This window comes from Heptranchias perlo, chromosome 3 (genome assembly GCF_035084215.1).
Source record: "Heptranchias perlo isolate sHepPer1 chromosome 3, sHepPer1.hap1, whole genome shotgun sequence".
NCBI lineage: Eukaryota > Metazoa > Chordata > Chondrichthyes > Hexanchiformes > Hexanchidae > Heptranchias > Heptranchias perlo.
In genome coordinates, this window is record NC_090327.1 from 26,381,352 (window position 1) to 26,404,384 (window position 23,033).

Genomic DNA, 23,033 nt, shown 5'->3' on the forward strand with positions numbered 1-23,033 from the left:
CAGCAGTGAGGGGACTACAATCGACTCCGGCTTTGCCCAGTTAAGGAGGGATTCCCACCCCTAATTGCGATCCAGTAACTGCTGCAAGAACACACATCAGGGCAAGGAAATTGAGAACTTTGGCAACTATCAACTACTGAGGCAGAGTACCCGCATGCAGCAAGACCTGGACAACATCCAGGATTGGGCTAATAAGTGGCAAATAACATTCGCGCCAGACAAGTGCCAGGCAATGATCATCTCCAATAAGAAAGAATCTAACCACCTCCCCTTGACATTCAACGGCATTACCATCGCCGAATCCCCACCATCAACATCCTGGGGGTCACCATTGACCAGAAACTGAACTGGACCAGCCACATAAATACTGTGGCTACAAGAGCAAGTCAGAGGCTGGGTATTCTACATCGAGTGAACATAAGAACATAAGAACATAAGAAATAGGAGCAGGAGTAGGCCAATGGGCCCCTCGAGCCTGCTCCACCATTCAATAAGATCATGGCTGATCTGATCCTAACCTCAAATCTAAATTCATGTCCAATTTCCTGCCCGCTCCCCGTAACCCCTAATTCCCTTTACTTCTAGGAAACTGTCTATTTCTGTTTTAAATTTATTTAATGATGTAGCTTCCACAGCTTCCTGGGGCAGCAAATTCCACAGAACTACTACCCTCTGAGTGAAGAAGTTTCTCCTCATCTCAGTTTTGAAAGAGCAGCCCCTTATTCTAAGAGTATGCCCCCTCGTTCTAGTTTCACTCAACCTTGGGAACATCCTTACCGCATCCACCCGATCAAGCCCCTTCACAATCTTATATGTTTCAATAAGATCGCCTCTCATTCTTCTGAACTCCAATGAGTAGAGTCCCAATCTACTCAACCTCTCCTCATATGTCCGCCCCCTCATCCCTGGGATTAACTGAGTGAACCTTCTTTGTACTGCCTCGAGAGCAAGTATGTCTTTTCTTAAGTATGGACACCAAAACTGTATGCAGTATTCCAGGTGCGGTCTCACCAATACCTTATATAACTGCAGCAATACCTCCCTGTTTTTATATTCTATCCCCCTGGCAATAAAAGCCAACATTCCGTTGGCCTTCTTGATCACCTGCTGCACCTGCATACTAACCTTTTGATTTTCTTGCACTAGGACCCCCAGATCCCTTTGTACTGCAGTACTTTCCAGTTTCTCGCCATTAAGATAATAACTTGCTCTCTGATTTTTCCTGCCAAAGTGCATAACCTTAAATTTTCCAATATTGTATTGCATCTGCCAAATCTCCGCCCACTCACCCAGCCTGTCTATATCCCCTTGTAGGTTTCTTATGTCCTCCTCACTCTCTACTTTCCCTCCCATCTCTGTATCATCTGCAAACTTTGATATGTTACACTCAGTCCCCTCCTCCAAATCATTAATATAGATTGTAAAGAGTTGGGGACCCAGCACCGACCCCTGCGGAACACCAATGGCTACTGGTTGCCAGTCTGAGAATGAACCATTTATCCCAACTCTCTGCTTCCTGTTAGCTAACCAATCCTCCACCCATGCCAGAATATTACCCCCAATCCAGTGATTCTTTATCTTGAGCAATAATCTTTTATGTGGCACCTTGTCGAATGCCTTCTGGAAGTCTAAATACACTACGTCCACTGGTTCCCCTTTATCCACCCTGTACGTTATGTCCTCAAAGAACTCAAGCAAATTTGTCAGACATGACTTCCCCTTCATAAAGCCATGCTGACTTTGTCCTATTAAATTATGTTTATCCAAATGTTCTGCTACTGTCTCCTTAATAATAGACTCCAAAATTTTACCCACCACAGATGTTAGGCTAACTGGTCTATAATTTCCAGCCTTCTGCCTACTACCCTTTTTAAATAAGGGTGTTACATTAGCAGTTTTCCAATCTGCCGGGACCTTTGCCGAGTCCAGAGAATTTTGGAAAATTATTACCAAAGCATCCACAATCCCCACTGCCACTTCCCTCAAGACCCTAGGATGTAAGCCATCAGGTCCAGGGGATTTATCTGCCTTGAGTCCCATTAATTTACTAAGTACCAATTCCTTAGTGATTTTAATCGTATTTAGCTCCTCCCCCCCTGTTTGTCCAGTGTTGGGATATTCTTAGTGTCCTCTACCGTAAAGACTGAAACAAAATATTTGTTCAGCATTTTTGCGCTCTCCATGTTTCCCACCATTAATTTCCCGGTCTCATCCTCTAAGGGACCTACGTTTGCCTTAGCCACCCTTTTTCTTTTTATATAACTGTAGAAACTCTTGCTATCTGTTTTTATATTTTTTGCTAATTTATTTTCATAATCTTTCTTCCCTTTCTTAATCAATCCTTCAGTTACTTTTTGCTGTCTTTTGAAGACTTCCCAATCTTCTATCCTCCCATTATGTTTGGCTGCCTTATATGTCCTTGTTTTTAGTCGGATACTATCCTTAATTTCTTTACTTAGCCACGGATGGCTGTCATTTCTTTTACACTCTTTTTTCCTCAGTGGAATATTATTTTTTGAAAGTTGTAAAATAACTCCTTAAATGAACACCACTGTTCATGTACCGTCTTACCCTTTAATCTATTTTCCCAGTCCACTTTAATCAATTCCGCTCTCATACCATCATCATCTCCTTTATTCAAGCTCAGTACGCTTGTTTGAGAACCAACCTTCTCACCCTCTAATTGGATATGGAATGTAACCATATTATGGTCACTCATTCCAAGGGGATCCTTAACTAGGACATTATTAATTAATCCTGGCTCATTACACAGGACCAGGTCTAAGGTTGCTTGCCCCCTTGTAGGATCAGTTACATACTGCTCAAGAAATCCATCCCTAATACACTCAATAAACTCTTCCTCAAGGCTGCCCTGCCCAATTTGATTTGTCCAGTTAATATGATAATTAAAATCCCCCATAATTATAGCTGTTCCCTTAATACATGCCCCGACTATTTCCTGATTAATACTTCTTCCGGCAGAGTTGCAACTATTAGGAGGCCTATATACTACGCCCACGAGTGTTTTTTTCCCCTTATTATTCCTTATCTCTACCCAAACTGTTTCATTATCCTGATCCTTTGTCCCAATATCATTTCTCTGTATTACAGTGATTCCTTCCCTTATTAACATAGCCACCCCACCTCCCCTTCCTTCCTGCCTGTCCTTCCTGATTGTTAAATACCCTGGCATATTTAATTCCCAGTTGTTGTCACCCTGCAGCCATGTTTCTGTAATGGCGACAAGATCATACCCATACGTAGTTATTTGTGCCATTAACTCATCCATTTTGTTACGAATGCTACGTGCATTCAGATAAAGAACTTTCAAATATGCTTTGTGACACTTAGTTCCTGTTTTTTCCTTTTTTAACACTTTACCTTTTACTCCATACTTTCTGTCCCTTCCTGACACGCTTTCCTCTGTCTCCCTGCTCTGGTTCCCAACCCCTGCCACAGCTTTAATGCTGGGTTAATCGCCTTACGCCTTCTAGTTTTTATTTTATCTGGCGTGCCTAAAGTACACTTTCTTTCCGCTGCTCTACGCTTTTCCCTCACCTCCTGACTCCCCAAAGCCTTTCCACCATCTACAAGGCACAAGTCAGGAGTGTGATGGAATACTCTCCACTTGCCTGGATGAGTGCAGCTCCAACAACACTCAAGAAGCTCGACACCATCCAGGACAAAGCAACCCACTTGATTGGCACCCCATCCACCACCCTAAACATTCACTCCCTCCACCACTGGCGCACAGTGGCTGCAGTGTGTACCATTTGCAGGATGCACTGCAGCAACTCACCAAGGCTTCTTTGACAGCACCTCCCAAACCCACGACCTCTACCACCTAGGACAAGAGCAGCAGGCACATGGGAACAACACCACGTGCACGTTCCCCTCCAAGTCACACATCATCCCAACTTGGAAATATATTGCCGTTCCTTCATCATCGCTGGGTCAAAATCCTGGAACTCCCTTCCTAACAGCACTGTGGGAGAACCTTCACCACACGGATTGCAGTGGTTCATGATGGCGGCTCACCACCACCTTCTCAAGGGCAATTAGGGATGGGCAGTAAATGCTGGCCTTGCCAGCGACCCCCACATCCCATGAAAGAATAAAAAAACAAGTTCCCCTAGTGACAATGCAGCTGAGATCAGCTGACTTAGTGCAAATCAGGAATCAAATCTGAGACCTTACAGATCTGTAAGTCTCAGTACCATACTGAGTAATTCATTTACAACAACAACAAAAAAAAACAACAGCATCTTGCATTTACATAGCAGTTTTAATGTAGCAAACATGCAGTGTACTTGACAGAAGCATAATCAGACTAAAATTGTCTACCAAAGAAGGAGATATTAGGAGGAGTGTCTAAAAGCTTGGTGAAGAGGTAGATTTTAAGGAGAGTATTAAAGGAGGAGAGAGAGGTGTAGAGTCAGGGAAGTTAGGGAGGAGAGTCTCGAGCTTAGGGCCTAGACAGCTGAAGCAACAGCTGCCAATGTTGGGGCGAAGGGAGTGGGAATGCACACAAGAGACCAGAATTCTTGGAGGATTGCAGGGCCAGGGGAGGTTACAGAGATAGGGAGGAGTGAGGCTACTAAGGGATTTGAACAAGGATGAGAATTTTACATTAGAGGCCAGAAACCAATGTAGTTGAGTGGGACTTGGTGCGGGTTATGCTAAGGGCAGCAGAGTTATGGATGAACTGAAGTTTATGGAGGCTGGAGGACAACCAGAAGAGCATTGGAATAGTTGAGTCTGGAGGTGACAAAGGCGTGGATGAGGGTTTTGACAGCGGATGGGCTGAGGCAGATGCAGACATGGGCGATGTTACTGAGTTGGAAGTACACAGTCTTTATGTCGGAGACGATATGAGTCGTAAACTGAGCTCGGGGTCAAATTGGATGGCAAAATTGGGAACAGTTGGCTTCAACCTGAGGCAGTGGCTGAGGATGGGGATGGAATCGGAAGTGAGGGTAAGGAGTTTGTGGCGGGGTCCGAAGACAATGGCTTTGGTCTTCCTTTTTTTAACCCACTAAGTCATGTTGACTAGAGTGGTGGATGAGAGTGTAGGGAGAGGAGTTCCGTTAAGAGTTATATTCACTTATGAGTTATTCATTTCAGTATTGTTCGTTTGTACTCGCACTGAGATACATTTGAATCAAACTGTTGTTACACTTCTTACCCTTTCAATCTCCAGTTCTAACAGCCATTACTTTCTCGTTTGTTCCAGTGTGAAATTACACTTGCCACTCAACATCCTTATGTGGAGATCTCAAACACACCACCACCACCCGCTGAGGTCGACAGTTTGAAGTCCATCAACTGTTCCTGTAATAAGGGAGAAAAGGTACTAGAAGTAATTGGATGAATTACAGGATTGTCACTATTTACCATATCCAAAACCAAAGTAAAGGAGTAGGGTAGTGGGTGAACACGGGCCTTTGGCTATCTAATATCGAGGGCAGCAGACTGCCTCCTTCCTGAAATACATGGGAAAAATAGACAGAGCTTTGTTTTAATCTTGTAGTATTTTTAAAGAAGTCAATAGTTGGTGATTGAACCAAGAAATACTGTGTGAGGAATGGGTTTCTGAGGCTCTACTGAGAAAACCATAGAAAATTTAAAAAGTACCACTGTCTGGAGAATTGAATGTGCACTGGGTTAGCACAGTGCCCTGTCACATCTGGGACCTGGGTATAAATCCTGGCTAATGCAATTGAAGTTTCCTCTCTCTTTCTCTACCACCTATGTTAAATGAATTTAAGGCCGTTTCAGTCAAGCTTTTTTTTCGGTGTGGATTCACAGCACAAAACTGACCAAAATGTGAAAATGGAATGTTGGATGATGTGAGATATAAAAGAAAAAAATTAATGACTTTGTCTTTATATAGCGCCTTTCACAACCTCAGGATGTCCTAAAGAGTTTCACACATAATTAAGTACTTTTGAAGTGTAGTCACTCTTGTGATGTAAGGTAACGTCACTGGTAGAGTAGGTAGCGTAATTCTCGAATCGAAGTAGAGGAAGTGTCAGTGGATATCCAACTGTACTATACTGCAATCCTAATGCCACATGCAGCCTCTGAGACCTGGCAATCTGGCCGTTAAAGCCCAGATAAGTCAGTCCTATGTGTGTTTATTTTGTAAGCCTGGAGGTTTGGAAAGTGCTATTTTTAGCCCAGTTATCTCATTGGGTGTGTTGATGTCACCAACATGAGATATATATAAATTAATGGGCACATGGAGATAGCTTTATATGCTGCCCAACAGGACAAAAGCTAACGCTGGGTGCAAATATTGGGAAATATTTAATTTTTTCTCATTCCTCACATTAAAAAGTGCAACGTTCACTCAGAGATATGAAATTAAACAAAGATACAGATCTCCTGGTTTCTAGCCTAATGCTATGATCACTGTAGGGAATTCCTTACTTCCTGTGATTCTTGGAACTGGTCAAATAGTCAAGCAAAGAAAGTCACCCTCACTCATGGTAGCTTCATTAATCAAAAGTAATTATTTAATGATGTTATCATTCATATGAGCATTCATGAAGCAAAATCAAACCATACAAATGACTTTCCTCTATAAAATCTCGTTATACACTTAATAATTCGCAATGTTTTTGTGTAATGACTTAACAATTCATACACACAGCAGGCAAATCATTAATAAATATACAACCTTTAAACCAAGGCTTTTGCTCATCGGGTCAGAAGATTGATCAGCTCTTCAGTCCTCGAGGTCCTCTTCTTGTATCTCTGGGTAGGTGGTTGGAAAATAATAAAAAGAAAGCTTATGTTATTGTAACATTTTTAGTATTGCATTCAGCCATCTAAAAATGATAGCTTTGCCCTGTTGACTGCAAGGATGAGTGAGCCGGCCTCCCAACGCAGTGGACAGGAGGTACCTACAGGGTTCAGATATATACAATTTCAGGAATATTTTTCAGGATGTGAAAATTCAAGCCAAACCAGATTGAACCAAAATAGGTTGACTAATCTTGTAAAATCATATCAGATGTATCTACAAGAGGACAGATTCCTACTTGTTTTATTTAATGTCGTCTTAATTGATAAGATCAAAAAAGATATGAAGATATTTAAGGCAAAAAGGGGGGAGGTAATTGATAAACTAATCAAACTTAGAGAGGATAAAATCATTGGTCCAAGATGGATTGCATCCGTGCATATTAAAAGCTGGGAATAGATAGCAGAGGCACTATTACATATGCATAAAAATTCATTGGAAAATGGAATAGTGTCAGAGGACTAGTATTCAGCCAATGTAATTCCTATATTTCAAAAGGGAGATTGAACAAGTCCAGGGAACTATAGACCAAATAGCTTAGTGTCTGTGGTAGGAAAGATAATGGAATCCTTACTCAAAGATGTAAAAGAAAAACATCTAGAAACTGAATATATAATAAAGAATAGTCAGCATGGATTTCAAAAGGGAAGGTCATGCTTGACCAAACTTATGGAATTCACTGAAGAAGTAACAGAAAAGGTAGACAAGAGTAATATAGTAGATGTAATATATTTGGATTTTCAAGGGCCTTTGATAAGGTACCGCATAGTAGATTCATGACTAAGGTCAGGGGACATGGAGCAGAATGGATAGCAAGCTGGCTACAAAACAGAAAACAGAGTAGGGGTTAAAGGTAGTTACTCAGACTGGCAAAAGGTGGGAGGAGGTATTCCACAAGGATCAGTGCTGGGACCATCGTTGTTCATCATTTACATAAACAATTTGGATTCGAGAATCGGAAGAACAATTTCAAAATTTGTGGACGACCCCAAATTGGGGGGTATACTTAATATTGAGGAGGACTGCAACAAAATACAGTAAGACATTAATAAACTTGCAGAATGGGCGTGTAATGGCAAATGAGTTTCAATATAGATAACTGTGAGGAGGTACATTTTCTTAGGAAGAATAAGAAGGCCACATATTCCTTGGAAGTAAGAGACTAAATGGAGTAGAGGAGCAGAGGGATCTTGATACACAAATCACTCGCTACCACAAGGAGTAGTTGAGGCGGCTAGCATAGATGCATTTTAGGAGAAGCTAGATAAACACATGAGGGAGAAAGTTATAGACGGATATGTTGATGGGGTTAGATGAAGAAGGGTGGGAGGAGGCTCATGTGGAGCATAAACACTGGCATGGACCTGTTGGGCTGAATGTTCTGTTTCTGTTCTGTACATTCTATGTAACTATGTAATATCATTGATCCCCATAAATTATCCAGGTGACCAATCCCATCAGCATAATTAGTATAATCAATGTTAGCCATGGCTCAGTTGGTAGCACTCTTGCCTCTGAGTCAGAAGGTTGTGGATTCATAGGCCCACTCCAGAGACTTGAGCACAAAATCTAAGCTAACATTTCAGTGCAGTACTGAGGGAGTGCTGCGCTGTCGGAGGCACCATCTTTCAGATGAAACATTAAACCAAGGTCCCGTCTGCCCTTTCAGGTGGACGTAAAATATCCTATGGCACTATTTCGAAGAAGAGCAGCGGAGTTCTCCCTGGTGTCCTGGCCAATATTAATCCCTCAACCAACATCACTAAAACAGATTATCTGGTCATTATCAAATTGCTGTTTGTGGGATCTTGTTGTGCTCAAATTGGTTGCCATGTTTCCTACATTATAACTGTGACTACACTTCAAAAGTACTCCTTTGGCTTTGAAGCACTTTGGGACATCCTGAGGTCATGAAAGACATTATATAAATGCAAGTCTTGTATTTAAATTCAATTTATAATACAAATCCATCAATATAATTTCTGTGAAAGTCACCATGTAGTTGACTGGTTGTGTACTATTATTTCAAAACTCATTCATACAGGTGATGCAATATATGGTATATTATAAAAGTGTGTCCACATTAAGGTTAAACTCTTTCATTAATCCCTGACATGTACCCTAATACTTAGTTCAGCATATACGTACATATACACTCATACAGATGCACACACCCATCGACACATACTTATACATACTCACACGAATGTATACTTATACATTGACAAACACACAAACTCATATTCACTCACACATATACAGTCGTATACACTCACACACATAAACCCTTACACTCATATACATTCAATCACACACAATGATGCACAAAACCAGAACACCAATTGGAAATCTCTACAACCTGAAATAATAAATATAGCACCCTTACTACTGTATTGGCCTGATTTGTAAGAAGATATGAAAAGTCAAGGATGAGGAAAAGATATTTGGCCCAGTGAAGCTTGTCTCTCTAGTACCCAAACTCTCTAGGCCTATCATCCAATTGTGTTGTGAATACCCTAAAGTCTGTATTTCTACTACCCGACCTGGCAGATTACTTCAGACATTTACCATCCTTTGCATGAAGAAGTCCTCTCTGTTCTAAATTTATTTTTCATAAGTTTATGCTTATTATCTCCTGTCCTATTATGTTGACTTATTTAACTATTATTTTATATACTTCAACAAGAACATCTTTTATGCTTTTCGCTGCTGATAAAGTTTAAGTTTCCTTACATCCAAACGAATACACCTGAAAGCTTGGACTCTGAACACATCTGGGCAGATTAACTTGTCAGCTCTTTCTAGATAAAATGCACTTATCTCTATTTTTTCTGGCAATTGTCTTGATGCAACCTAAATGGCTGCTGATGTCTCTATGTGATGTGGTTTAAATACTTTTTCTTAACAGCTGCTGTTTTGATTTTTCTATTGCAATTTTCCACAGGGTGCTCACGGCCTACCTGGTTTTCAAGGACCCAGAGGTCCAAAGGTTAGTTTGGGTGGAGAGGGCAGAGAAGGTGGCTTCCAGTTATTTTCAAAGTTATGCTTGGCTTTTGCGGGATAATAATGCATTAATGTACGAAGGAAAGTTCTCCCCAAAGTATCCTACTCAAGGTTCTTATACTTGAGATAGGCAACTATACTTCGATGAGACTGATGAGATGAAATTATGTTCCTTCTGTCAATTGTAAGAATCCCATGTGAAATGAGTTTGGGCAGTCACAACCTAGTTCATAGCAGACATGGGTCCATAATCACAAACTATCCACAACTAAACATTTATTAGCACTAGTTGAAAATCTCACCCAGAGGGACCACAAGAATGTTTGTGTGTAAAATAGAAATCTTCACACTGTTGCAGTGACAAGTCATCTTCTGAGGTTGGTAGTCAAGGGACACAGACACTGGGTGCCAAAAGTACAGGATGCTGCATTGAAATCCTTTTTATAAATTCACCCCTTTATTTTTTCTGCAACTAGAACAACAAACAAATTTAATTACTGAGTCAATACATATATGAAATGGTTTCCAGTGTTCTTTGCTAAACGAGGTCAACAGACTTCTGTGAATGTTACGGGCTGGGAATTTAGAATATGGTAATTAATTGACTTTTGAGTTACAGAAGTGACCTCAAGTGTGCATAACCTAGAGTAGATTATAAGTCACTTGAGTTGAGTATTGAATCACATTTCAAACCTGAAAAGATTTAACTCAAATTCTGCAAACACCAAATAAGCCCTATATCTTCAAACTCCAGGCAAACTCTAGATCTTCAATAAGCAAGGAGGCCCCAACTTATCTACAAACATGGGCTGAGCTTCCACATGTACACCTGTAACACCAAACTCTACTCCTCTGCTCCCTCCATTAACTACATGGCTATTACTGTACTATCTAATTATCCATCCAATGCCAAGCTCTGAATGTGCTGAAACTTGCAATAGCTCAGCATCAGAAAAACTGAAGCCAAACTCTCCCTTGCAAAAATATCCAACAGAATGTTTTGAATTTGTCCAAATGAGCCACATTAGAGCTTACAACATCTGTTATCAAGCAAGCTAATTTCAATACTTATTTAACTACCATACATGTTTATTTACCACTGGTTTTCTAACTGCTGAAATGGTCTGATTAACCTGAATTATCTGTCACTAGCTCAACCTGTTCTGCGTATGAATATTGAGCCTCGTGTTATGTTAGACATACAGCCTATCCAGTTTCATCAGACATGAATCACACAAAGCTCCAATGTATTAAGTGTAAATGAAGTCAGATTTTAACCAGTGTGCACTGTGTTATTGTTAATACCCACTCACATGTGTGTTAGCGAAGGTCACCATCTCATTAGCTTTTGTGATATTAGCAGACAGAAGGCCTAAGCAAACATGATTGCTAATAATTCTCTATTATGATGAGACAATATCTTACTGGTGAACTGAATGGAGTATCAACCAGTGTCAGGATTTTATACGTTTGAACAATTAAGGCATAAACATCCCATCTTCAACCATGGTGGAGTTCAGCACATTAGTGCAAAAGACAAGGCTGAAATGATGATGTGCCAATTGGATGATACTACTCGGAATCCTTCGAAGGACCCCACAATCATAGATACCGGTCTCCAGCCAATTCGGTTCACTCCACATTACTTTAAGAAGCAGCTGAATGCACTGGACACTGCAAAGGATATGGGCCCTGAAAAAATCGCTTTGATATCAAGGTGACATTCAATCAAGAATTGCACCAAGGAGCCTGAGAATAACTCAAATCAGTGAGGGTCAAAGGGAAAACCCTTTACACTAATTGTCCTTCTTTCTCATCGAAAAAGTGGGGTGAAAGGCTAAGATTTATACACAACCCAAATTGAAAAATGTAGGAGAAAAGACGAAGTAAATCAAGAGGTACTGATGAAGTAATGCCAAGATTGGATTTTAAAAAGCCTGCTTATTGTAGTAGTCTTGCTTGTTGAAACCTCTTCCCCCTCCCTTTACACACAGATACGTTTTCCCTCCACTAAATGATAATAATTGTGTAGGACCCCACTGGGAAAATGCTTCCGATAGATTGATACAAACAAAATTGTGATCTGTTTTCACAGCCAATGACTTGAACTGACAACCTTGTTTTTCATTTCTTGCTGGCAGGGTGAACCAGGTCAAGTGGGAGCTCATGGTCCCAGAGGAGAAAAAGGAGAACCAGTAAGTACTTGTATATTAAATGTAATTTCTAAGTTGGTAGGGGCAGCATGGTGGGACAGCATGTTGAGGTGGGCTTCCATCATTCTATCTCTAAGCTGACACTCCAGTGAAAGAGTTTTGTATTGTCAGTTGAAATGTCGAACTTGAGAGCACATTTGCATGTGGCTCCAATTGAATGCAAAATATCCCTGTTCGGTGAGGAGTGGTGCGGCCAATGTTTCTTGTTCAATACCACCAATAACAGACTAACTGGTTGTTCATCTCATGACAGTTTTATAGGATTTTGCTGACAAAGAACGAATGCTGTGTTTGCCTACATAATAACAGTTGTTGTACTTTGTGGTGATTCATTGTTTCAAGAATTTTAAGCTGTTTCCGTATGTTAAGGTACAATATAGAACCATCAATTGATAGAAGTTTACAGTACAAAAAGAGGCCATTCAGCCCATCGTGTCTGTGCTGGCTCCTTGCTAAAGTAATCAAAAACTAATTGCACTACGCCGCCCATCTCTCCATAAGCCCTGTATCTTCCTCTGCTTCAAATATTTATTCAGTTTTTCCTTAAAAGATGCAATCCCTGTTAAGCATTCCACATTCCAACAACACCCTGTGTAAAAAAAAATTCTCCTAACCTTTCTCATTCTAGTGATATTACCAAACTAATCTGTAACATATATTGGAACTGAAGTAGCCACAATGATGGTAACAAGTTTATGAGCTGGTGACAGTTGTTTGGGTAACAGCTGTATGGTCCTCATTCATTCTGGATATGGTGATATAACCAATTATCTAATTTTCGTATACTGATTGGATGCCATAAAAACTATAAAAGTGGTTCAAATTGAATGTCCTGTCGATGAAATAAAAATAAGGTAAGAACAGTATTTAAGTTCAGCCACTGGTTGCCCCTGGATATACTAGATCACATTACATTTGCGAAGCATCTAGGGACAATATCATTGCACCAGATGTTCGCTCCGCCTTCCATTAAAGGGTTGCTATCTTCCTGAAAAAACAGTGAACAATTAAAAAAAAATGTTTGCCAAATAAATTACATACAACACAAATTTCATCAAAAACAGATCACTGCCTTTTAAAAACTTCACTGAATCAGCTGGATGTCCCTTCATCACTTCAAGGGTGATAGATAACTCTTCTGGTTCTTTGACCCTACTCACAGAAATATTCCACTTTGAAATAATTCTTCTTTAATCATGTTTTCGTTACTCCACAGTTTTTACACCTCCCTGTTTGACAAAGTTACTTCCCAGGTTTCTCTCTGAAACCTGACAATTCAACATGGGACAAAATTTCCACTGGGTTCTTCAGCAGAAGATCGGGAGAACCCTTGGAGAAATGGTGCAAACAGTTGCTTTAGCCATTTATGCCATATCTCCAGGGGTTCTGCTGATCTCCTGCCGATGTTACAGCGATAGAAACCCTACGGAAATTCCAGGCGCATGTGTTTGATGAGTGCCTTCCCATTAAAGGAGGCCTCCAGAGACTGAGAACCACCTCAACAAACAAACGAAAAATAGTTTGAAGAGGTGAAATACCCTGATCATTTATGATATAACTGAGGAAGATGGAAGAGAGTTGGATCATTTTGAGTGGGGTATTTTCAAGTTCACGTTAATGGTTAATAGGAGGAAGCTGTACTAATTATATTCTTTCTGTTACAGGGCAAAATAAGCTACACTTCAAGGGGGCAAGGTGAAAAGGTAAGACAAATTGTTTGCTGAGTTGGGAAAAATTCACTACCAAATAGTCCCTGGGAGTCCATCTTTGTGCCACTCTGCCTGTATATCAGAAAGATGTAACAGAGAGAAAGTAAGAGGAGTATTTGGATATAAATCTCCATATCAAAACAAAATAAGGTCCTGTTTTAACTGATAAACAAGAAATGTAAGTTTAAAAACAATCCCAATTTTCTCCCTTCCTTTCCTAAAGGTGCTGACTAATGACAGGGTACCATTCCAGAGGTGTTGGCAGACCTACACTTCCCTCCACCCATCTCTCTTTGGTTAAGAATGGTGGGTGCCATGGAAAGACTGATTGCCCTGATAACCAATAGTAAAAAAAATGATAGTCACTGATAGTATATATGTATCTGGTAGTAATAGGTATAACACCATAATATCCTATCTGTAACTAGTAGTAATCCTATAACCTACTGATAGTCCCCCTCTCACTACAGCCAGGATATCCCTGCACTGCACAAGGTGCGGTCAGGCTCCCCTGTCGATGCCAATTTTAACAGGCCCCATCTCTCTCTATCTCCTTGGACTGTTGTTTGGACTCAGGTTCTGTGTGAAGGTGACAACTCTGAACTGGGTGCCTCAGCCAGAGCTGATCAGTACTTGGATTTCACATGTCAAAACCGGCCGGCACAGACTGACCTGAACCAAATCAACAGATCGCACTAGGCAGTGAGCTTGGTGCTCTTATAGGGCACATCGTTGTAAACTCAGCTCAGCCGCAACATTTCTAAACGACTCCCTGGCCTCAAGCTCAGTATTTGTATTTTACAAGTGTTTTTTGCAATGAGCTCTCCTTTATGTACACAAAACTTCTGGAGCTTCAATCATATCTCACCTGATGGCCTTTAAGTCTCTCAGTGGTGAGAATATGAATGGCTCCAAAAACATGCAGCTATTCCCATTGTAAATCCAACAGGAGTCTACCAGAATGGCCCTCTCTCATTGACTTAGAGGGACATGACCTTCGGAAGATCCCACTCCAGTGCCCTCAGTCTGGACCCAACATACGATTGGCACAGGTACGCACACTTGGCCAAAAGGGGCGGAAGTGGGGGCCATCTGGAGTCTCAAGCCATTTTGGGGTCGAGATCTCAGAGGATGAGAGGACCAGAGATTTGTTTTTGGGGGGTGGTTAAAATTATTCTTTGAGAGGGGTCCCATCACTCCTGGGCCAGCCAGTTACCACTGGCAGTTCCGAGATCTCCAGAGGGGTGGGTCACTACAGATACACCCCCACGCCATTGAAGACCCACTTCTCTTGGCCCCACCCTCTGATCCAGCAATCTTTGGTAGGGTCAATGGCAGTGGCTGCAGGTGAGTGCATCCTGGCACTTACACTGGGGAGTGGCCCCCCCTCCCAGATTTTTGGAGCTATTCTCTTCAAGAGTTGGATTAAGAGTCATCTTCAGAAGTCCAAAAGTTCAAGTGTCAACAGTCAAATTTAAGGCTATGGTTAAATTGTAGGTACTAATCATGGGTCGGATTCCCAGCCATCGTTACCCAATTTATATAGCCCGGCTGCAAATCCGACTCTTACAGCCTAGAAGATGTTTTGACATGTGCAGGGATCAGTTGCTGGCGGCAAATTTTAAATATCTTGAGAGCATAAGTGGGAGCCTCAACAATTCCATAATATTTAAGTAAGACCTTAATAATGGAAAATAATAATGGAAAACAAGGAAATGGCAGAGGAATTGAACAAATATTTTGTATCTGTCTTCACAGCAGAAGACACTAATAACATACCAATAATAGTAGATAATCAAGGGGCAAAGGGGAGAGTGGAACTAAAAGCAATCACTATCACTAGAGAAAAAGTATTAGGTAAACTAATGGGTCCAAAGGATGACAAGTCCCCTGGACCTGATGGCTTGCATCCGAGGGTCTTAAAGGAAGTGGCAACAGAGATAGTGGATGCATTGGTTGTAATCTTCCAGAATTCACTAGATTCTGGAAAGGTCCCAGCGGATTGGAAAACCGCAAACGTAACGCCCCTATTCAAGAAGGGAGTGAGACAGAAAGCAGGTAACTATAGACCAGTTAGCCTAACATCTGTCATTGGGAAAATGCTAGAATCCATTATTAAGGAAGTAGTAGCAGGACATTTGGAGACTCATAATACAATCAAGGGGAGTCAACATGGTTTTATGAAAGGGAAATCATAATCTGACGAATTTATTAGAGTTCTTTGAGGAAGTAACAGGCAGGGTGGATAAAGGGGAACCAATGGATGCAGTATATTTGGATTTCCAAAAGGCATTCGATAAGGTGTCACATAAAAGATTACTGCACAAGATAAGAGCTCATGGGTGTTGGGGGTAATATACTGGCATGGATAGACGATTGGCTAACTCACAGAAAACAGAGTCGGGATAAAAGGGTCATTTTCAAAATGGCAATCTGTAACTAGTGGGGTGGCACAGGAATCAGTGCTGCGGCCTCAACTATTTACAATATATATCAATGACTTGGATGAAGGAACAGAGGGCGCTAAATTGGGCTGTGCAGCGCCCATTGTTTCAGCGCTACACGACCCCTCCAACATCCAAAATGGTGTCTTGGATGCGCACGCACGTTTCCGGCGTGACGTGTGCCAGACACCATCTTGGTATAGGAGTTACCTCGAACGCTGGAATCATGTAAAGTAGGGAGAAAATGGCTTCAGTCAGTGTGCAACACTGATTTAAAATGATAGACACCATTTTGGGACTTAACGCTCAACTCAACGCACAGTCTTAACCCCGACTATCTGAACGTATCTTAGAGTGCCTGGAAGACCCCCCACCGGCAGTATTTAAAGGGACCATGCAGGATTTACAGGTTAGTGGCTGGATTATTGCCTCTGGCTGCTGAGACATTTGTAACTCTTTTTGGAGGTCTCCAATCCTTCAATACTAGGACGCGGGGACATAGTCTAACATTTAGAGCCGGAGTGAAGTTAGGAAATGCTTCTACACGCAAAGGGTGGGAAATGTTTGGAATGCTCTTCTGCAGACGGCAGTTGATGCTAGCTCAATTGTGAATGTTAAATCCGAGATTGATAGATTTCTGTGAACCAAGGGTTTTAAGGCATATGGGGCTAAGGCGGGTATATGGAGTTAGGTCACAGGTCCACCATGATCTCAATGAATGGTGGAACAGGCTCGAGGGGCTAAATGCCACTGCCACTTGCTGCCTCTTGATATGCGCCACCTTCTCCTGCAAGAAAGCGGGACATGTGTCTCGGTGATGTGCCTGTCGTGGTTGAATAGCTGCCAATGTGTGTGGCCTGTGAGTTATGGGTGGGTGTCTTGAAACTGTGGTAATGTGTAAGGGTGAGAGGAAGCACCTGATTGGAAGAGTTACATACTGATGGAAAGAGTTTATTGGTATGTGGGGGATGGGGGGTGCAGTGCATGGTGCAGTTGGTAGGAGACGCCCCTTGACATTTGACCTCACTCACCTTGATCACTCATGTCAAAGCATTGAACTTCTTCCTGCACTGCATCCATGTTCATGATTCTGTGCGCCTGGCATTGACTTCATCCCCCGCTGTATCCTACAGTCTTTTGAGTATATGTCTGGAGGGCCTCTTGCCCACCCCCCCCACCCTGCCCCGCACTGCGGATATAGGATGTCCCTCCTTCTGTCCACCTCTTGCACCCAAGGTCTCTAAGGCATCAGCAGAGAACGTTGGTGCACGCACTCTCGCAGGCCTGGTACCAACTCAGATAGGCAGGCCTGGTACCAACTCAGATAGGCAGATTGGTGAGGTCTGGGGCTCGATGTTAGCAGGGCTGCGGGTTCACGGCGGGGGGGCTATCGGGCGCATGGGTAACGCGCCCGGTGAAATTAGTCAGCCACCCGCGCGATCACAGCCCAATTGGATCCACTTACCTGGTCTTCCGGGTTCCCCACTGCTGATCTGCGCGTCGGGCGGGCTGCGCATGCGCAGTAAGATCTGTCAGCTGGAGGCGCTCTATTTAAAGGGGCAGTCCTCCACTGACAGATGCTGCAACAAATAGAAAAAATTACAGCATGGAGCAGCTCAGGGGAAAGGCTGCTCCCAGATTAATGATGCCTCACTCCAGGTATCAACCGATGGGGTGAGGAGGAGGGGGAGGACAGAGATCTTCCCCCCGGCGGGTGGGAGGAAGCGGCCTGCCTCTGCCACCAGGAAGGCCTGGCTCGAGGTGGCAGAGGAGATCACCAGCGCAACCAACATATCACGCACCTGCATACAGTGCAGGAGGCGCTCCAATGACCTCAGTAGGTCAGCCAAAGTGTGTACACTTACTCATTCCCCTGCACTCCATCTGCCACATCACCGCCCCCACCCCACACCTCCATCTGCACTGCTAACACTACTCTGTCACATCACTCCTCACACCCACTCAAACCTCATCCTCATCTTACCTGCACTTACTCACCTCGCCAGTACTCATCCCGCCACTACCACTCAACCCAATCCTCATACAATCTCATGGCTCTATCTCATACTCACCCTCTCGTGCATCTCTTTCACGGTCAGCCTCACTCAACTTGCCACTACCTGTGCTGCAGTCACAGGGCATGCATCAGATATGTGCAGTAGGCAGCGTAAGGCAAACATGTCGTGAGCATGAAGGGGATGCACAAGGGTGTTTGAGGGTTTGTCATGGTTGTTACTTATATTGAATTTCTGACCAACTCACATTACATATTATATTGGCACCACTGCTGCCATGTCTTTGCGAATCTTGTCTGGTTTGTGCAATAATGCCCTTTCCTGAGGATCACTATGAAGACCAACAACTGTTGACACCCATTGTGTCACTGCAGAGTGGGTGTAGGTGTATTTGCAGGGCTCTTTTGTGCAGACGACTGAAAGACATCGGCGATGTCCCCGGTTGCATCCTGGAAGGATGCGGAGGAGAAGTTGTTGAGGGCAGTGGTGACTTTGACAGAGACAGGTAAGAAGATGGTGCTCGGCCCAGCCAGGAGCAGCTTGGCACGAAGGAGGCTGCAGATGTCCACAACTACATGTCGAGTGACTCTGAGCCTCCATGTGCACTGCAGCTCAGAGAGGTCCAGGAAGCTAAGCCTCGGTCTGTGGACCCTGTGGCGAGGGTGGTGCCCTCTGCGATGCATCTCTCTCTGCGGTAGCCCTCCCTCCTGCTGTGCAGGTGGATGTGTCACAGCACTGTGTTGTGGAGCTCCACGTGTCAGAGGTGGACGGCGTGGATGGCGAGGCTGGTGAGGCTGGTGATGCAGTTCGCCCTCCGAGGAGGTCATGTCTTCAGCTACGGCGGCCCCCATCCGGAAGATGTACATCTGAGGGGTCCGCAAGGTAGGTACATGTCTCTGGACCCCGGGGTAAGTGTGTAAATTGGTGACTTTGATTGTCAGGAGGAGGGTGGTGGAGGCGAAACTTTGTCCAAAGTGACAGAGTGGCCTCCTGCAATGAGTGAGGGTCTCCCCCCCGAACCTGTCAAATGGACCTTTGCAGCTGCCACAGGCTGATGGCTGCAACAGGTCCATTTGAACTGGGAGTGTTTCCCCCAGTATAGGAAACAGTCCCAGTTTGCTATAAAATCCCACCCCTCCTCACATAATCCCTTAATCAGGTCAGTTAATGACCTGAACAAGCAAAATAAATATCTTCAAGTGGAACCCCGCTGGCTTTAATTGCCTGCGGGATTCCCACCAGCGGGGGCTGCGCGCGCACGCCGGCGCGTCAGTGGGGAACCCGGAAGTGGGCGGGTTGGAGCAGGGCTCCCGACCCGCTCCGGGATTCTCCGATTTTCGGAGCCCCCCCGCCAGGAACGCACCCGATAGCGGGTGCTAAAATGATGCCCCTGGTGTGCAGATTGGAGGATGTGGGATTTAGTAATGCGCAACCTTTATTCAATATTTTAACATAACTCATCAGTGTGTAAACGGGCGACCCCTTATTCTGAGACTACACCCCCTAGTTTTAGATTCCCCCATGAAGGGTAACATCTCCGTTCAGACTCCATGCAGACAGTAGACTGTTATTTTCATCAAATAACAGGTACCAGCTACCTTTAAGAGATTTCTAAAAAAACATCCTCCCTTTAAGAGATGGAGCTCCCTCTGGTGGTTGCATTTGTTCCACTTGCAAGGCATGGAAAGGAATGCCAGTTGCAGGTCAGTGCTCCCTGGGGACCAAACTTGCGTCTTGTTTGCCCAGGGTCCGTTCGGCGAGGTAGTGCATCACGCTACCGTCACCCAGAACGGACTCCTATCCAATTTTTCCCCCAGAGTGTCTTTTGGCCAAATTTGCTGATGATACAAAGATAGGTGGAAAAGCAAGTCGCGATGAGGACACAAAGTGTCTGCAAAGAGATATTGACAGGTTAAGCAAATGGGCAAAAATTTGACAGATGGAATATAATGTGGGAAAATGTGAAGTCATCCACTTTGGGGAGAAAAATAATAAAGCAAAATATTATTTGAATGGAGAAATATTACAAAATGCTGTCGTACAGAGGGATCTGGGTGTCCTCGTACATGAAACACAAAAAGTCAACATACAGGTGCAGCGGGTAATCCGGAAGGCAAACGGAATATTGGCCTTTATTTCTTAGGGGGATGGAGTGTAAAAGCAGGGAAGTCATGCTACAACTGTACAGGGTGCTGGTGAGACCACACCTGGAGGACTGCGTACAGTTCTGGTGCCCTTATTTAAGGAAGGACATATTTGCATTGGAGGCAGTTCAGAGAAGGTTCACTAGGTTGATTTCGGGTATGGAAGGGTTGTCTTATGAGGAAAGATTGAACAGGTTGGGTCTATACACATTAGAGTTTAGAAGAATGAGAGGAGATCTTATTGAAACATACAAGATTCTGAGGGGACTCGATAGGGTAGATGCTGAGAGGATGTTACCCCTCATGGGGGAAATCTAAAACTAGGGGGCATGGTCTCAGAATAAGGGGTCGCCCGTTTAAGACGGAAATGAGGAGGAATTTCTTCTCCCAGAGGGTCGTGAATCATTGGAATTCTTTACCACAAAAAGCTGTGGAGGCTGAGTCATTGAATACATTCAAGGCTGAGTTAGACAAATTTTTGATCAGCAAGGGAGTCAAAGGATATGGGGAAAGGGTGGGAAAGTAGAGTTGAGGTAAAAATCAGATCAGCCATGATCTCATTAAATGGCGGAGCAGGCTTGAGGGGCCAAATGGCCTACTCGTGCTCCTACCTCTTATGGTCTTATGGTCTTATCTGCTTCAGCTTATAAAGAGATAAGGAGGCCCAAAAGACTCCCTGCGCACTTTTTAAACTTAGCTGTACTCTATGTGCTTTCAAATCAAAACTTTTTTTTAATTCATTCATGGGATGTGGGCATCGCTGGCAAGGCCAGCATTTATTGCCCATCCCTAATTGCCCTTGAGAAGGTGGTGGTGAGCCACCTTCTTGAATCGCTGCAGTCCGTGTGGTGAAGGTTCTCCCACAGTGCTGTTAGGAAGGGAGTTCCAGGATTTTGACCCAGCAACGATGAAGGAACGGCGATATATTTCCAAGTCAGGATGGTATGTGACTTGGAGGGGAATGTGCAGGCGGTGTTGTTCCCATATGCCTGCTGCCCTTGTCCTTCTAGGTGGTAGAGGTCGCGGGTTTGGGAGTTGCTGTTGAAGAACCCTTGGCGAATTGAAATTGTGGGAGATGGCCTGCTGTGGGAGATGGCCTGCCCTAGGAGTCTCTCACTCGGTGCTCTGGAGTTATGACAGGACCTAACTTTAGCATTACGTTGACACAAAAGTGGTAGCATATCTATATCCTAAGGATCGCCAGTCAATCCCATCAATTTGTGTGTGTATCTCCCGAGGGTGCGACACTCTAAATTCATCACTTTGATCAGTCAATCACCTAACTCTGGAAAAACAAACCAGGAAAAGAAGCACGACTGGTGCTTCAGAAATGCAAAGTACTGGTAAAGGGGCCAAATGTGTACTATTAATTCTCATTATAGATACAAGGTTAGTTTACATTGAGCTGGGAAGTAGAAAAAAAACTGTTGGGAAGCTGGGGGGTGGGGAATGCTGGTAGAAGATGACAGCAGTCTGTTGCATTTAATCTTCTTTGTCAGAGATCACTGTTTGAAGATTTGAACAGCCATTCCCTAATCTTCAGAATTTTACAATATTCATATGGAGCCATTTAAACATTTACAGTAATTGACACCGGGATCTCTAATAGCAATGCTGACTGAGTCGTTCTGGCTGGCGTCACTTACAAGCTGTTTTTAACATTGGAATGATTCTGGACTGATATCTGATGCTTAGTCCAGCCCTAATACATTTCAGATCTCTGTGCTACTTCATAAAATTTATAAATAAATCTTTAATAATCTTAATTCAATCTAGTCGCATTAGTGTTGCTTTATAGGATCTGACCAGCTCAAAATTAAGTGTCAGCTTGTCTTAGTTGGTAGCACTCCTACCTCGTAAGGTTGTGGGTTCCAACCCTATTCCAAGGATTAAGCATATAAATCTAGGCTGATGCTCCAATGCACTACTGAGGGAGTGCTGCATTGTCAGAGGCGCTGCCATTTGAGTGACATTAGATCGAGTGGATGTGAAAGATGCCATGGCACTATTTGAAGAAGAGCAGTGAGGTGACCAACATTCGTCCTTCAACCAAAACCAGATTAGGGGGTTGTTCATTTGATTTGCAGTTTGTGGGATCTTGCTGTGTACAAATTGGCTTCTGTTATCCAACATAACAACAGTGACTACAGTTCAAAAGTATTTCATGGTTGTGAGGTGAATTGAGATATCCTGCAGAAGTGATAAGATGCTATATAAATGCAAGTTCATTTTTTTCTTAATGTTAATTTATACTTATTTTGATATTTTGTTCCCCCTCACTTGCTTCTGGCCTCGATCCATTGTTTATGCCATTTATCAATTGAGTGTTGTATTGGAGAACTTTATTCCAGTGTCTGCATATGCTTTTCTGGGGACAGCTATTAGAGATGTGCACAACTAGTGTAGGTTGACTATTCATCTCATTTCCCCTCCCAGCTATTGGTAAGATATCTTGCTGCTGCTTGATACCTCTCCATGAGAAGCCAGCAGCCACCCTGGGCCAACTTGAACTGAATCAGAAAGGCCATTGTAAAATCAATCAGTGTTACCAGTGGCCTATTTCTGTTAAGTTTGCTTTCTTTAAAAGAAAACTGTAGGGGGTGGTTGTGTGTGTCAGCTTCGCCTCTGACTTCTGAGCGGTTCGAATCGCTCACACTCCCTGGGTTCTAGACCTTGGACTTATTTGGGGGTTGTGAC

The 23,033-nt window shown here is 43.2% G+C and overlaps 1 protein-coding gene across 3 annotated transcripts in view; it reads left to right on the forward strand.

The window, feature by feature from the left end:
- col22a1 (collagen, type XXII, alpha 1) overlaps positions 1-23,033 on the forward strand; it is a 344,398-nt gene that overhangs the window by 127,773 nt on the left and 193,592 nt on the right. For all 3 annotated transcript variants that reach the window (XR_010960277.1, XM_067978562.1, XM_067978572.1), the window contains exons 9-12: positions 5,234-5,350; positions 9,753-9,797; positions 11,953-12,006; positions 13,689-13,727. Coding sequence is in view for 2 of the 3 variants with exons in the window: in XM_067978562.1 (XP_067834663.1) it covers positions 5,234-5,350; positions 9,753-9,797; positions 11,953-12,006; positions 13,689-13,727 (255 nt within the window). In the remaining variant the exon portion in view is untranslated. The remainder of the gene's footprint in view (positions 1-5,233; positions 5,351-9,752; positions 9,798-11,952; positions 12,007-13,688; positions 13,728-23,033) is intronic.